Source organism: Oryzias latipes, chromosome 21, assembly GCF_002234675.1.
Source record: "Oryzias latipes chromosome 21, ASM223467v1".
In the NCBI taxonomy this organism is placed as follows: domain Eukaryota; kingdom Metazoa; phylum Chordata; class Actinopteri; order Beloniformes; family Adrianichthyidae; genus Oryzias; species Oryzias latipes.
Window position 1 is genome coordinate 25986745 of NC_019879.2, and position 14540 is coordinate 26001284.

The window sequence follows — 14540 nt, forward strand, 5'->3', positions numbered from 1 at the left end:
AGACAGACAGACAGACAGATAGATAGATGACTTTATTAATCCCACAATGGGGAAATTTCATTTCTGTGGCAGCAACACGACATTCAGAAATAATCTATATAATATAACATCAATAAAGGACATCACAAATGACATTTGTATTAGATCATTAAAAATATTACTAAAATTATTATCAAAAATGAGATTCTTATTAAATAAAGAAATAAATATTAATATTAAATAAATACAGCTGCAAAAGTGTAAAAAACATGCGGTCTGCAATACATGTAAACTGTAAAAAAACATTATAAATTTTTTCAAAATACAGAAATAACTAATGAAGTTAACACCAAAAACAAACAACTGTTCAGGAACAAAAAACAATTTAAAAAACAATTTAAAATTGAAAAACAACAACTACAACAAAAGTAAATGAATCAATGACTAAACAGAAAAACACCCCTGGGACCGTGGAGTGTCACTTTGACACGGTGTTGTACAGTCTGATGGCTGTGGGGAGGAATGACCTGCGGTAGTGCTCCTTCTTACACTGAGGGTGCAACAGTCTTGTGCTGAAGGAGATGGTCAGCGCCTCTACAGTTTTGTGAAGGGGGTGGGAGGGGTTATCCATGATGGATGTCAGCTTAGCTAACATCCTCCTGTCCGCCACCTCCCCAATGGACTCAAGTGTGCAGCCCAGGACAGAGCCGGCCTTCCTAACCAGTTTGTTAAGCCTCTTCAAGTCTCTGCCTGCACTGCCCCCCGCCCAGCACACAACTCCATAAAGGACCACTGAGGCCTTCACAGTGTCGTAAAAGGTCCTCAGCAGCTGTCTGCACACACATTTTGGAATGATAACATATGTTTACTCTCGCATTTTCTCTTTTTATTTTATCTATTTTTTTTCTATATTAAGTTTTATTTTTTTTATTTTTTGTATGTGTTGCTAATATTTAGAATCTTTCTAAGAATGTAACACGTTTAATCTGTATTCAGAAGTGTAATTGTTGTTAATTTTTCATTTTGTTGTTCTGTATGTTGCAATTGTTCAATAAAAAAAAGAAAAAAAAATGCACAGGATACTAACTTACATTCACAAGGATTTGTGGCACAAAAAACTGGATAAAATGGTAATTTGTGGCCACAAATGGCAACTTATGCACACAAAATGCTCAATTGATTAAACAAAATTTTGATTTATTTTTATGTCATGTTCAGGATTCCGTAAGATTTCAAATGTTCTGATTTCCGAGGAGCCCGCGAACGCATCATGTGGATTCAGAGGTAAAGTGGGTGTGTTCTAATGTCGTCAAGCTCATTTACTCCGCCTTTTTCCCCATATATGGATTGCAAAACGGTTAGGCGTGTCCTTTGGGTCGAAGATGGCGAAGCCAAAGCACTTTAAGTGACGTCAGAGGGGGGTTGGACCAGCAACTGTAGTGTCGAAGATATCTTTCCGTAAGGGGGTGAACCAGGTCTGAAATCCTCATGTTCAGAATCTCAGGCGTACTCTTTTCTTCTTCGAAACGCATTTCCTGTTTAGGTAAGGAGAAAAGTCACAGTAAGAGTGTCTTCCAGGCTGGTAACGGTTGGGTAAATGCCTCAAATTCAGACGCAGCTCGCCTTGTGGCTCATCCCGGTTGCACTGTCGATTGTGTGCACGTTCTTCTGTTATAACGAGAAAGGTAACATCAAACAGGAATTTTTTATAAGAATTTATATTTTTTTTAATGTATAAAGACAAACAAAGCTGTAACCAGAACTGTAATGTCGCTACGGAGTTTTATTATGTGGCTGTTGACAGCTCTATTGAAATGTTGGTCTTTAGGACCCAGCAGGTATCTAGCATGAAGGACGGAGGGCGAAGCAGAAAAGGTGAAATGAAGCTCCGATGACTGATCAGAGGTCAGTTTGGAAAATTTACCAATGTGGACAAAGATCGTAAACACCGCTCCGGAGCCTGACCTCCGTTCAGTTTGTCCAACGCCGCTAAGCTACTTAGTTTTATGGCGACCTGAAGGTATAAGCATTCTGGTAGGCTTTAATTAGGATGCGGGGAGTCGATGGGCGCGCGCTGTTGTCACATACCTAAAGTTCAGCGCAACCGTTTTAACTTAAGCTAACCCCGAACTATCAAAATGGCCCCTGGATGCTGTCTGGGTCGGTGTGGCGCCGCGCAGCTTTGATGCAAGGATCCAGCGCGGTCTTCCGTGACAGTCTGCAACATCTTCATCCAGCCCGCTGAGGCGGGTGGAGGTTGCTGCGGACCGGCGCGATGCAAGCCAACACGACGCGCGGCTTCCTGTGGTCGGACGTGGAGACCAGGACTTTGCTGGACATCTGGGGGGAGCAGGACATCCAAGCGGCGCTGGACGGAAACTTCCGAAACAGCTTCGTGTACCGCGACGTGGCCCGCAGGCTGGGCGCCATGGGCTTCGAGAGGACCCCGGAACAGTGCCGAGTGCGCATCAAGAGCCTTAAGAGGCAGTATCTGCTGGCCAGGGAAGGGAACCTGCGAAACAACGGGCAATATCACAAGATCAGTAAGTTCTATGGCACCATGGAGAGGATCCTGAGCAGCCGGTTGGCTCTGGACCCGCAGGAGTTTGTGGAGGGTGGCGCAGGAGCGGAGGAGACCGGGGAGGGCCTGGAGGAGGACGCAGAGGATGTCCAGGATGCGTACTCGGAGGGCGCAGGGGAATGTTATCCCGCAGAGACTGAGGTGAAACTGGAATATCCGACCGTCCCAATCCCCATCCCGGTGAAAGTCACTGTGGGTAAGAGGAAGTCCACTTTGTGGTTCTGTTACGTTTCTGTTCACATGCGCTCACAGAACCCGCCTCTCCTTCAGGCACTTCAGCAAGACCGCCCAACAGCAGCCAGCCTGCCAGCAACCTGTCGGCTAGAGCACCCAAGCGCCCCAGGAAGCGGCGCTCCAACTTCCCCATGGAGAAAATGATGGAGCAGTTCCTGGAGCAGAGCGCCCAAGCTGAGGAAAACTTCTACCGGCTGGAGGAGCAGCGCCTGCAGGCGGAGGACCGCCGTCGAGAAACCGAACACGCCCGGGAGCTGCACATGCTCCAGATGCTTGGTCAGATGTTCTCCAGCATGTCCTCATCCAGGGCTGTCAGCTCTACCGTCGGCTCCGCCGCCTCTCCCAGCAAGCCGCCCCCTCCTGTCCGTCCTCCAGTCATCTCCAGTGCGTCCCACTCTCACGTCAGGCGACCTTCAGCCCAAACAGACTGTTTCTCTCAGCAGAGCCAGTCGCTGAGCGCAGAAACTCAGGCATTAGGTATTTGTTCTGGGGTTGTGTGTGTGAATCCTCGGGGCGGGATTCCTCAAAAGAATATTGGATCAGCTTCTACTTTGTTATTTATTTTTTTTTGAGCTATACTTTTGAGGAAGAAATTGAAATGTGGGCCAACCGACTAATATGTTTGGTCTGTTCTCTTGTTTATCTTGCCAGCCTTTGAGCGTTACTTCACTTTGGGTTCTTCAGCACACAGAGGCATGGATGAAGACATCTTCTCGTTGGTAAAGACCATCATTCCTCCCCTGACATCCAAAAAGCACAAAGGACAAGACGGCCGGATCGGTATCATCGGAGGATGCCAAGAGTACGTACCACAGATATCCCCTTTTTGAACAAAATCAATCCCCCAAACATCACGTGAAATCCCTCCTTTCAACTTCTGTCCCCAAAGCTACACCGGAGCTCCATACTTTGCTGCCATCTCTGCGCTGAAAGTGGTGAGCCGGAGCTCACATTCTTAAAATTGATGTTGAACCTCGATTGTGACGGAGTTTTGTTGCTTCCAGGGAGCAGACTTGTCCCATGTGTTCTGTACCAAAGATGCTGCCACTGTGATCAAGTCTTATAGCCCTGAACTTATAGTTCACCCGGTTCTGTGAGTACACACCCTTTTCTTTGAAGTTTCAAAAAAAAAATTCAAAATACGAAATAAATTTTAATCAAAATGACAGATAACGGTGGGTATTAGTATCTTAATCTTAGAATAGTTCTTCATGTACTGTTAGTTATTTAAAAAAAAAAGGTCTAGAGATGGAAAGATGATGCTAATAAAATGAACTTAAGGTTTCTACATCTTGTAGGTGTAAAAGAAGATCATACCATCCCTCCTACCATGTAGATGTCCATGCTGATGAAGTTCTTCTAAAATGACTTTATTTTCAGCAAACATAAGACTTTCTTTTGATTTGACAGGTCCAGAGAAATTGCTCTGTTTCCCAATTTTTCTCCAGTTTTGGGAATCTTCTTCCTTACCTAAAAGAGGAGTTCTACCAAACAACTAGACTTATCATTCCTTTTAGTTTTGCGTCAACAGGCTTAAAAAAAAGAGGCTGTATAGTGTTGGTTTGCATTTTGGAGTTTGCTTGTTTTACCCCTGATCACACAGGGTTTCCCCCTTAAGTGTCAGTGTCTGTGCGATCCTCGGCTTGTAGAAGTGGACTGGGACCGGACCGAGGGAAAGTGCTACTGGGCCACAGGAGGGGAAAAAAAACTACATTTTTTTATGTTTAATATCTAATCTGATTGAGACTGGATCCCCTCCACCGCATCCGACTCATTCTTGACGCATGTCGAGTCACTCCGTCACGTGTCGAAAATCCACTGCTTTCTTAAAGTGCCCAACCGCTAAACTGACACCCCCGAGCTAGCAAATTAACATAAAACAAATGTATTTGGAAAGTTTCTATTAGCAGAAAAGATCCAGTGAGGTAACAGAAAAAGAACATTGGACTTCAATGTAAAAGAAAGCTGCATTTAAAAGACAAGAATCAGAGGTCTTTACTCCAAATCTGGATGTATTTTGACAGTTGTTCCCACACACCAGAAAAGTAATGCAGAATATTCTGCAATGCTAATGCAATTAGGATGCTGCTAATAAAGTAAAGTTGTTCAAACAGTGGATTCACGTTTATGATATTTCAAAATGCCAGTTTTATTCACCTTTATTTTCTTTTACCCATCGCACCTTAAATGTTGGACGAGGCTGAAGTTGGTGTTGGATATTTTTAGCTTCCACTCTGACAGTTCTGGCTTTAGAGGAAAATCTATATAGCATTTTAACGGTTCTTACAAAAAAAGAGTGAAAAAATGAAGTTCAAAGGAGTTGCAGATATTTGACAGAGGATGAAGATAAATGTTACCCTCAAAAGCTAAGGGAAACTGGGGGGGAAAAAAATCACATTCACAGACCGATCCGTGAAAGTATTGTCTGACAGTAAACCGGTCCATGGCCTGAAAGGTTGGGTGCAGAAAACCAGTGACATCTGCTGAGAAACAGTTGGGATTGGCTCCTGTAAACTCTCTGACCTCCGTTGGGACAAAGCATCAGATGCTCATTGTGGTCCAAGATGTAGCTCTTGGGTTTAAAGTGGTTTTCTGAACATTTCTAGGTCCAACCTTTGAATAGACTTGTTGCTAGGACGACCACTGCTGACATCTTTGGCATCTATTTCAAAGTTTTGAATCATTTTTTTCTGCAAAACAAAAAAAAATACAATTTAATTAGTAATTGAAAGCCTAGAAACAATGAAAACTGGTTAAAAAAAACTAAACTGGTAGCTACTATGTGTGATATAGCAGCCAGTAGAAGAAGTATGGTAATCTGAAGGACCTGAATTCTGACACAACTACACAACTGTGCTGCGATACAATCAAAATCAGAACTTGACCTGCACTTCAGTACAAAAACATTGATTTTCTTCCCTGTTTTCTTTTCCTGGTTGAATTCTTTAGGCATGACTTCAGCAGCGTTTTATATCCATGTATGGCTGAACAGCATATGTGGTACTGTATTGGTTTAAATCAGACCGTATCACATTTATATTTGGGTTTTTTTGTTGAAAAGAAAAAGGTACAAACCTTTTTTTTTTGCACATATGGTATATTATGATTTGAAATGTAATGAAACAGATTCAATTCCAAGCGCTGAGGTAAATTTGATCTTCATTTTTAGTGGAATCGGATCTTACTTTTTTAGTTTTGTGTTTCTTTTACTTGATCTTTGTTCCAGTTTTTTGGAACACGTGTGTAAGGCTTTGCTTCTGTGTGCATCAGGGACAGTCTGAACGCCGTGGAGGAGATAGAAAAGTGGCTGCCACGGCTTCACGCTGTGGTGGTGGGACCAGGTCTGGGCAGAGAAGACGTTTTATTGAAGACAGCCAAGGCAGGTGGAGTCTGTTCATGCACAGAGAAGTCCTGTCGTTTGTCTCACGTGTCCCTCAAACACATCTTTGTTGAAAAAAAATCTCCACGTCTACCTTTAAAATGTGAGCGTTTGGGGGGAAAAAACATGAACTTTATTTTTCTTTCAGGAGGTTATTGAAAAGTCTAAAGCAAGAGATATTCCTGTTGTCATTGATGCGGTGAGTCATTCTTTTAAATTAGACTCACAACATATTATTTAAAAAGATTTCTAATTCATATTTTTGTGGTTTCTAACAGGACGGATTGTGGTTAGTTACCCAGCAGCCATCTGTAATTCAGGGGTACCAAAAGGGCATTCTGACGCCAAATTTCATGGAGTTCACCAGGCTGTACGAAGCCCTGGTGGGTCTCTGGTCAGTCACCAACTTTTGAATGAAGAATATTGACTGTGTGCTAATGAGTGTTGCTGTCTCAGCACCATGAACCCATGAATGCTGGCGATCGTCAGCGCAGCGTTCTGCAGCTCAGCGCAGCCATGGGCAACGTCACTGTGGTGCTGAAGGGGGATCAGGATCTCATTTCAGATGGTAGCAAAGGTTGGTATTATTCCTTATAGTATTTAATACATCTTGAAGCTCTTTCTCTCTGTAACTGCATTTTGTCTGTGGTTTCTCCTAGTGTACTCATGCAGCATTGAGGGCAGCGGGAGAAGATGTGGCGGACAAGGAGACCTCCTGTCTGGATCTTTGGGAGTGCTGGCACATTGGGCTCATTCTGCACCTGAAATCAAAGCCAGAAGGTCAATTTGGTTTTGTATTCTAGTTTAAAGACTCACCCTCATCCTCTTTTGATTTATGGTTAAAAAAACATTCCCAGTGATCTTTTAATAATGATTTAGCTGTTTTTAGGCCAAAATCAAGAATATCTGTCGTTTTCTAGGACATAGTTTCTGCAGAGCAGCAGTAGTTCTTTAGAAATTCACGTCTGAGTTGTGGGTATCCCTGGAGCTGAGAGCTCTCTGTTTAAATCAGCCCAGGGTATTTTTTACGTCACAAATAAGCAAATTTTAAAACAGCACTTCTCCTAATTTACAATTGGAATAAAGAAATGCTCAGAAATGGAATTTTTAACTTTTTTCTTCATATTTGCCCTTCATCATGAGAAAAGTGCTTTGAACATGTTTAAAACACAAAAAACACAACTTTCATCTGAGTGAGTCTTTAAAAAAAAACACATTTCCTGCATTACTATATCTAATGCCATAAAATGTAACATTTTGGTTTGGGTTAACCTGGTCAACAAAATATCATTATTCTTCTGTGACCTAAATGGCGATTTTGTTTTTGTCCAGTTTGAATCCATCGGTGGTGGCAGCTTTTGGAGCTTGTTCCCTCACCAGGTGGTGCAACAATCAAGCTTTTCAGCGGCATGGCAGATCCACCACCACCACAGACATGATCCAGGAGATTGGCCCTGCCTTCAGGAAGCTCTTTGAGAGCTGAAATTCTTGTAATATAAAGTTATGCAATTAGTGTGTAAATCTTTGGATGTTCAGAAGGAATGTTTTTATTATGTGGTACACAAAATAAAAGTGTTATCTCTTTAAAGTCAATACTCGGACTTTGGTGGTCAACTTTTAAAATCATGTTTTAAATATAAGAAAAAAAATAAGTTAAGTTTCAGTAATTGTGTCGAGGAAAATTTCAGCTGCATTGAAAAGTAAAACGCATAAATTTCGGGAGTCGATGGCGCATGCGCACAGCAGAGAGGTAGTGGCGCATGCGCACATAGCTCATGCGGAGTTGCAGGACCTGTTCTGCACGTCAACAAACTAGCATTAGCAAAGCTGCAACAGAATTCCAGAGGTTTGCTACAAATATATTAAAACAATACAGGTATACCCAAAGGTATGGTTTTGTATAACCAGCTACTTTTTTTTTTTATCAAAATGGACGTTTTAGATGGTTTTCTTTCGTACCACGCCTTACGTTTTTAGCATAAGCTAGCGAGTCAATTACGGCCGCTAACGGATTAAAATTAACGTTTAAAACGAGTAAATACGTCTGGTGTTTATTAAATTATTTATGTGGGGATTTCGTCTTGTTATAGATGTCGGTCGTGTGAGCGTACAGCGTCACATTTTATGATACATGATATTAAGCTCTGCTAACGGCTAAATGCTAACATCTGAAAGAAAAAGCGTGACCGTTTAGTCTCACAAAAAAGCCCCTTTCTTGAAACAAATAACACGTCTTCTTCTGTGTCGTCGTTAGTTGTGGTTGTTTTAAAACATTAAAGCTTAGTGGCTTAAGCCACTTTTGAGTATCGCTCTTTTTTCGTGACATTGTTGTGTTTTTGCTAGCCTAATGTCAATTCATCCTGAAGATCATTCAAATACCTGCGCGCACAGACAGACCAATCTGATAATGATAGTTTATCTGCACGCGCGTACTTGTGAGTCATAAGTAAGGATTGTATTAAAAGTAACTACTCCACCAAAGTCAGAAATTCCATTCTAGTGTCCGGTTCTGTTAACAGAACCGCAGCGTCATTGTGGATTCACAGGACCACCTTCAGGGGACTTCGGGGTCCAGACGAACCGCGATGTTGAACTCTGCCAACGGCGACCCAGGCCACGTCGTTGTGAATTATGTGGAGGAGTATTTGGATCTGGTGGAGTCACTGCCCTTCGACCTGCAGAGGAGTGTGTCCCTCATGAGAGAAATAGATGCTAAATATCAAGGTGCAAAACATTTGACTTGCAAAATCATTTGGAAATAATCTTTAGTGGCAAAATAGTAGTGTTCAAGCAGGAAATGAGCATTTTGCTGTTTTATTGTGTATTATACTAGTTGAGAAAGTGTGTAGCATTAGGGGAATTATATACATGATGCATTTATTACATGTAAAAATACTCCTGTGATGTGAACATGTAAAGCTGTGAAAACTAAGTAAATCTAAGAAAAGAAAATCTTGACAGTTGTGTACTTTTCAAAGGCCTAAACAAATACTGATTGGCACATTGTTTTAATCAAACATTTAAAAATCCTAATAAAGCTTTAAATATATTATACTAAGTAAATCTTTCTCTATCTGATCTTGTAAATTCTTTTTTTGTGTGTGTGCACCTTTTTCTGTTTTTCTCCTCAGATGTTCTGAAGGAGCTTGATGATGCGTACGAGCGATACCGCCGCGAGTCGGACTCCCTCCAGAGGCGGAAGCTGCAGTTATCCATCCAGAGGGCGCTGATCCGGAGTCAGGAGCTTGGAGATGAAAAGATCCAGATTGCTGGTCAAATGGTTTGTGAACATGGCGTGTTTTGGGGGGTAAATGTTTGCTGCTTTTCCAAATAAAAATGTAAGACTTCAAGCAGTACATTTTTGTTTCAGGTGGAGATGGTTGAGAACCGAACACGGCAGATAGACTGGCATTCTGAGCTTCTGCTTTCCTCTCAAGAAGTTCCAGAAAGCCACGTGTCCACGCCGGCATCCCTGACAACCACTGCAACATCCCTGATGTCCTCTTCGTCTGCAGCAGTCACCCCGGGCAAACCCAGCCACTATGAGAAGAAACGGGAGGAGGTGACCCCTGGCTCTGGTAGTGTCGACAAAGCAGGAGGGAAACGCTCAAGACGGCAGAAAAACGGAGAAAACCGCGAAAGTTACGCAGGTCTGGATCACCCTGAAGACGTGGGAGCTTCACGGGAAAAGAGGGCCAAGACATCCTCCAAGAAGAAGAAAAGGTCAAAGGGGAAGTCTGAGAGGGAGGTCTCTCCTCCGGACCTGCCGATAGATCCAGACGAGCCCACGTACTGCCTGTGTGAGCAGGTGTCCTATGGCGAGATGATCGGCTGTGACAACGATGAATGTCCCATCGAGTGGTTTCACTTCTCCTGCGTCGGGCTCCACCACAAACCCAAGGGCAAATGGTATTGCCCCAAATGTAGAGGGGAGAATGAAAAGACCATGGACAAGGCCCTGGAAAGAGCCAAGAAGGAGAGAGCGTACAACAGGTAGCCCGCTCACCACGCTGTGGTACTGAAACCACATGTGATCTGGTCTTCATTTCTGAAGACATTGGTGCGTTTTGGTCACCGACCCATAGCTAAAAACAAGAAGATGTAACACAAGTGACAGAACAGGAATGTTCCTTAAAAAAATACGTGTTCTGCATTTACATGCTTTGTTTACATCAAGCTTCCGGCATTACTGTATATACTCTTTAACATTTGGCCATGCTGATTCAGATTTCTTTAAAGGATCTGATCAGTCAGGAGTTTCTAACATCTGAATGTTCAACACAGGTCACTTATCCTAACCTTGACAAAAAAACCACTTGTACTGGTAAATTCATAAAACCATTTTATTTGTATTCATTTTTACATTTCTGGAAAGATTTAGCCTGTAGGGAACATAATGCACCTGATCAGGACTGAAAAAAAAGAAACTTTCTGTAAAGTAACTATTTATTGCCATGACCCTGTAAATTCAACATGTTTGCAAAAGTGCAAGTCAAGTAAATATGAATCTAGCATTATAAATACTTAAAAATTCATATTTACTTGATGAAACAATCCGACCCCTAATCTGCTGAATCCTCTGCATTTTCACCATTTTTTAGACATTGAACATTCAGAAGACGCTTGCTATAGCAGCAACAGATGAAGGAGCTGTAGAAAAAATATTTGCCAGTAAATCAAAGACTTTAACAGTCTTAAGTGGAAAAGGTATTTTCTCCGATTGTTGTAACTGTACTCAATATTTCAGCGCTTGTACATCTGTTAGACGCAGCGAGACTCTTTTAAGTGAGAAATAAACTCTTGAGCGTGGAAAGGATGAATTTTGTCTGTTTATTTACAATTTCTGGAAAAGACTTACATGGGGACAACCAGTGCAAAATCTGTACATAATTTCACTTGCAGGCGTCTGCTGCATACAGAAGTGAATGGGTCAGGAGAACATTTAATCATGCACGTAGTAACAGGTCGCAGCACAGCAGACACGGCAGAAAGATGGCTGATTCCAAGACCGCTCGTGACCCCCGCTTCCTTCAGAACCAAAAACAGATCAACAGAAATGACCCACAACTTGATTGACGCCCCCTTGTGAACGTTTAATCCATGAATTGTTATTAGCAGATATTTGTTTGAGGGGGGGTGTAATCCTCATCGGTTCTGACAAACTACCAAAGCAGGTTTCAACACATTTCCCCCTGAAGGATTAGAAGAGGGTGATATTAAAAAAAAAAAGTGGTTACAAAAGAAAAGTGGAAGATTAAGGTAAAGTGCATAAAAGCTTAAAATAAAATAAAAAAGAAAGTGGGGGGTAACAAGAGAGTCCACTAAAACTTCCAGCACGCACAGCTTAATATAGCAGCCACCAGGATTGTCAGGTCAACTGTCCCTCCAGCTTTGTTCGACGATGGCGGACACGCGCTTCTCGTACTCCCGCTTGTTTTCCTGGTACAGCTGCGCCGCCTGACTGTTGGCTGGACTGTTGGGGTTCGGCTCGTCAAGCAGGGACTGAGGGGGGAGCGTTACGTTAAATATGAAACGGGGAAAAAAAAGTCACCCCCAGCTCATTTAGTGCCCTGTCTTTACCAAACACATGAAATATACAGCAACTCAACAACTAAACAATCTAAAAGCTGCGTTGTGGTTCATAAATAAGGGGATTTGTCATTTTTAGACATTACTTTCAGCTTTTAGTTTACATTCTAGGAATTTACAGATTAGAAAATGAACATAAAATCCTTGTTTTTTTTGTGTAAAATTGCAACATCAATGAAACTGACAAAGCGGCTGCTTACCTGGATAGATGTAAGAATGGATGACACGTCATACGTGGGGCTCCAGCGGTTCTGTAAGATGTCTAGACATATACTGCCGTCTGCATAGACTGGAAACAATAAAACAGAATATTATCATTGCAAACATTCGCCCAAGTGATGTTAAACCGTACCCCAAATGAAAATTTGAACCCACCATTTGGATGAAACATCTTTGACACGAATCGTACCGTGGGGGGTTTGTTGGGGTATTCTTCTGTGAATTCTACAATGAGTTTAAATGTACCTGAAGACAAAAATGAGATGCAGAAGCAGGACGTTAAAGCAACCAAACAGAGAAGAAACCTAAAAAAAAAAAAAAAAAGGGAAGTATAGGTAAAGCTACCTTAAATAAAACCCTGTTCAAGACCCACACCCATGAAAATGGTGTGGACATGTCCTTGAGACCTTTTTCTGATGACGTGGGACATTTATTTAAAAAAGTAATTTAGCTCAAAATTACAGTCCTGAATATTTCTTTAATCTAATTGTTCTGAATCAGGAGCAGACAAAAAACATAGTGTAGTTGTTGCGTAGAAACGGCTTTGCGCCGTTTCTTATTCGTCCTCTTAAACGTCTTGGTTTTCCTCGTCTGAGCCCACATCTGGAGCTAAACGCTGGCGTTGGCTGGATAGCGCCAACATTGCTCGCCATTTTTGTTGCACCGGTAATATTAGGTTGGGGCTGTGAGCTAGCGGGAGAGAGTGTAAACAGAGAGCTGTAGCTTATGGGTGGTAGGAATAATAATAATTAATAAAAATTGATACTTTATTCATCCCACAATGGGGAATTTCTTCTCTGCATTTTGACCCATCCCTATAACTAATTCTGTGTTCTGTTTCTTTTAACATTTTGGTCAAACTCAACTAACAACAATATTTTATGATATATTGATCAAATTTTAATGTGCTAATTTCCATTATCTGCTGAAGTTAGAGGAAAACAACTTACGCTACTCCTTAAATATTGAGATAGTTAAATATTAAACTCATTTTATCTAAACAAAATTAAATTATTCCGACAGTAAGACACTCACCATCCTCAAATGGTGTTCCTTCGGGGCTGTAAGGTTAAAAATATGCAGTTTTGTCACTTATTTTACACACATATATACGTAACAATCAGAAAGTTTGAAATGCAGTTTTAGTTCTTACCCAAATATGACAGCATTCCAAACCATGATGTTATTTTCAGACGGGGCTCCGCTGACACCAGCTGGGGGGTCTTCTTGTAGCCTTTATAAACAAAACAACACGGATCGTAGTCCTATGACTTATTTTTAGAAACTAGATGTGTTCAAGTCAGTGCAAAGAAAAGGCTTATCGCTGTTTCAACCAGTCAGGCCCAGGCAGATTTGAAGAAAAAGATGCTAAATATTACTGTCTAGGCAATGCTGAGGCTAAAGGATGATACGAATATTTTCTTTTCAGATCAGTTTGAAGATATTTGCTGCCATTTATCACAATAATACATTAAATGTTTGTAAAATACTTTCCAAAACAATTTTTAAAAAATGGCTCGTCTCAAAGTCCTGAGTTGATTAAGTCAAACGCAGAGATGTATCCGTTTCCTTTCTGGAAAGCTTAACAACAACACAGGCAGGTGAGCTATAGTTACTCGCAGCTTTAAATAAACAAACTGTATCTGGGGGGGACAAGGTGTTCCTTTGCCGCCGGAACAACCAGAAAGAAAAAGCAGCAGCCTCCAACACACCGCTACTGCTTCCGCTGACTTTAACGCTCGTGTGGGGAAAACATTTCCTCAAGTCGTGCTCCAAACGCTCAAAAAGATAGCACGGATTTGAACCAAAACGTGCTTTAAAGATGGCAGCAGGCGTAATGAACTCTACGGTTAGTTGCATCAAACTGAAGTATTTAACATACATAGACGCTTCTGATCACTCTGCTGCAGGCGTTTAAATAAGAGACACCTTCCCCTTTTTTTTACTTACTCGGTTAACTTCGTTGATATTCGAGCATATTTTGGCGTCTGAATTTTTCAAAGGATATTAAATTGATCTATATTCGGTTTTTGGTAGCGTAAACGCTACGTAAGCACAGTACTTGGTCACTGAAAGGCGACTAGCTTTATCAGGCTAACCAAACCAAGCTAGGCTATCAGTTCAACAGCGTTATCGTCATCGTCTCAGTCAGATCACCCACTCACCGTTTAAAATCCCTCATAAGTCTTCTTCTAGCCGGGGTGGACATGCTTTACCCTCCGGAATGCGTAATAAAACAACTATTTTCTCGAAAGGAGGAGGTCTTAACACTAACAGAGTCGGAAAGGGATTGAAATTTTGACAAATTCACAGTAATCCGTATCACAAGAGCGACGTCTTCCGTCGTAGTCGCCAACCCCTCCGGTTAGCCCAGATAGACCAAGAGGACGATACCATTCAGACAGAGAGAGGGGGGGGGGGGGGCATGGATATTGTGTGAATCAAAAACGTAGAAGGGTCAAAGATGCGTCGAAATATTTCTTAGTTATGAATTGAGAAATCGATTTTTAATATTTAACCTCACTTTAGTTTTTATAATTAAGTACTTTTGAATGGAAA

The 14540-nt window shown here is 41.7% G+C and overlaps 3 protein-coding genes across 7 annotated transcripts; 2 read left to right on the top strand and 1 right to left on the bottom strand.

Moving 5' to 3' along the window:
* Window positions 1-1685: 1685 nt before the first annotated feature.
* On the top strand, window positions 1686-7766 carry naxd (NAD(P)HX dehydratase). 2 transcript variants are annotated; one of them, XM_011489942.3, is made up of 11 exons: window positions 1686-2756; window positions 2831-3271; window positions 3446-3596; window positions 3684-3729; window positions 3799-3887; window positions 6065-6173; window positions 6322-6372; window positions 6452-6556; window positions 6630-6750; window positions 6833-6953; window positions 7506-7766. In XM_011489942.3, exons 1-11 carry the CDS (start codon window positions 2255-2257, stop codon window positions 7654-7656), a joined length of 1887 nt encoding a protein of 628 aa, XP_011488244.1. In that variant the 5' UTR covers window positions 1686-2254; the 3' UTR covers window positions 7657-7766. The 2 variants fall into 2 exon arrangements, 1 of the variants encoding a protein (XP_011488244.1); XR_002292740.1 differs by having other exon boundaries at window positions 1808-2756; window positions 6452-6567.
* A 149-nt stretch (window positions 7767-7915) lies between these two features.
* ing1 (inhibitor of growth family member 1) lies at window positions 7916-10986 on the top strand. 4 transcript variants are annotated; one of them, XM_004081978.4, is made up of 4 exons: window positions 7916-8061; window positions 8693-8897; window positions 9305-9453; window positions 9544-10986. In XM_004081978.4, exons 2-4 carry the CDS (start codon window positions 8759-8761, stop codon window positions 10168-10170), a joined length of 915 nt encoding a protein of 304 aa, XP_004082026.1. In that variant the 5' UTR covers window positions 7916-8061; window positions 8693-8758; the 3' UTR covers window positions 10171-10986. The 4 variants fall into 4 exon arrangements, with proteins under 4 accessions (XP_004082026.1, XP_004082025.1, XP_011488246.1 ...); XM_004081977.4 differs by having other exon boundaries at window positions 8720-8897; XM_011489944.3 differs by having other exon boundaries at window positions 7917-8049.
* Window positions 10987-10989: 3 nt separating this feature from the next.
* Window positions 10990-14347, bottom strand: LOC101155732 (ubiquitin-conjugating enzyme E2 A). Its single transcript, XM_004081979.4, has 6 exons — window positions 14147-14347; window positions 13135-13215; window positions 13017-13042; window positions 12138-12227; window positions 11963-12051; window positions 10990-11675 (listed from the first exon to the last, which is right to left on the bottom strand). The coding sequence occupies exons 1-6, from the start codon at window positions 14188-14190 to the stop codon at window positions 11547-11549; spliced, it is 459 nt and encodes a 152-aa protein (XP_004082027.1). The 5' UTR covers window positions 14191-14347; the 3' UTR covers window positions 10990-11546.
* Window positions 14348-14540: the final 193 nt, after the last annotated feature.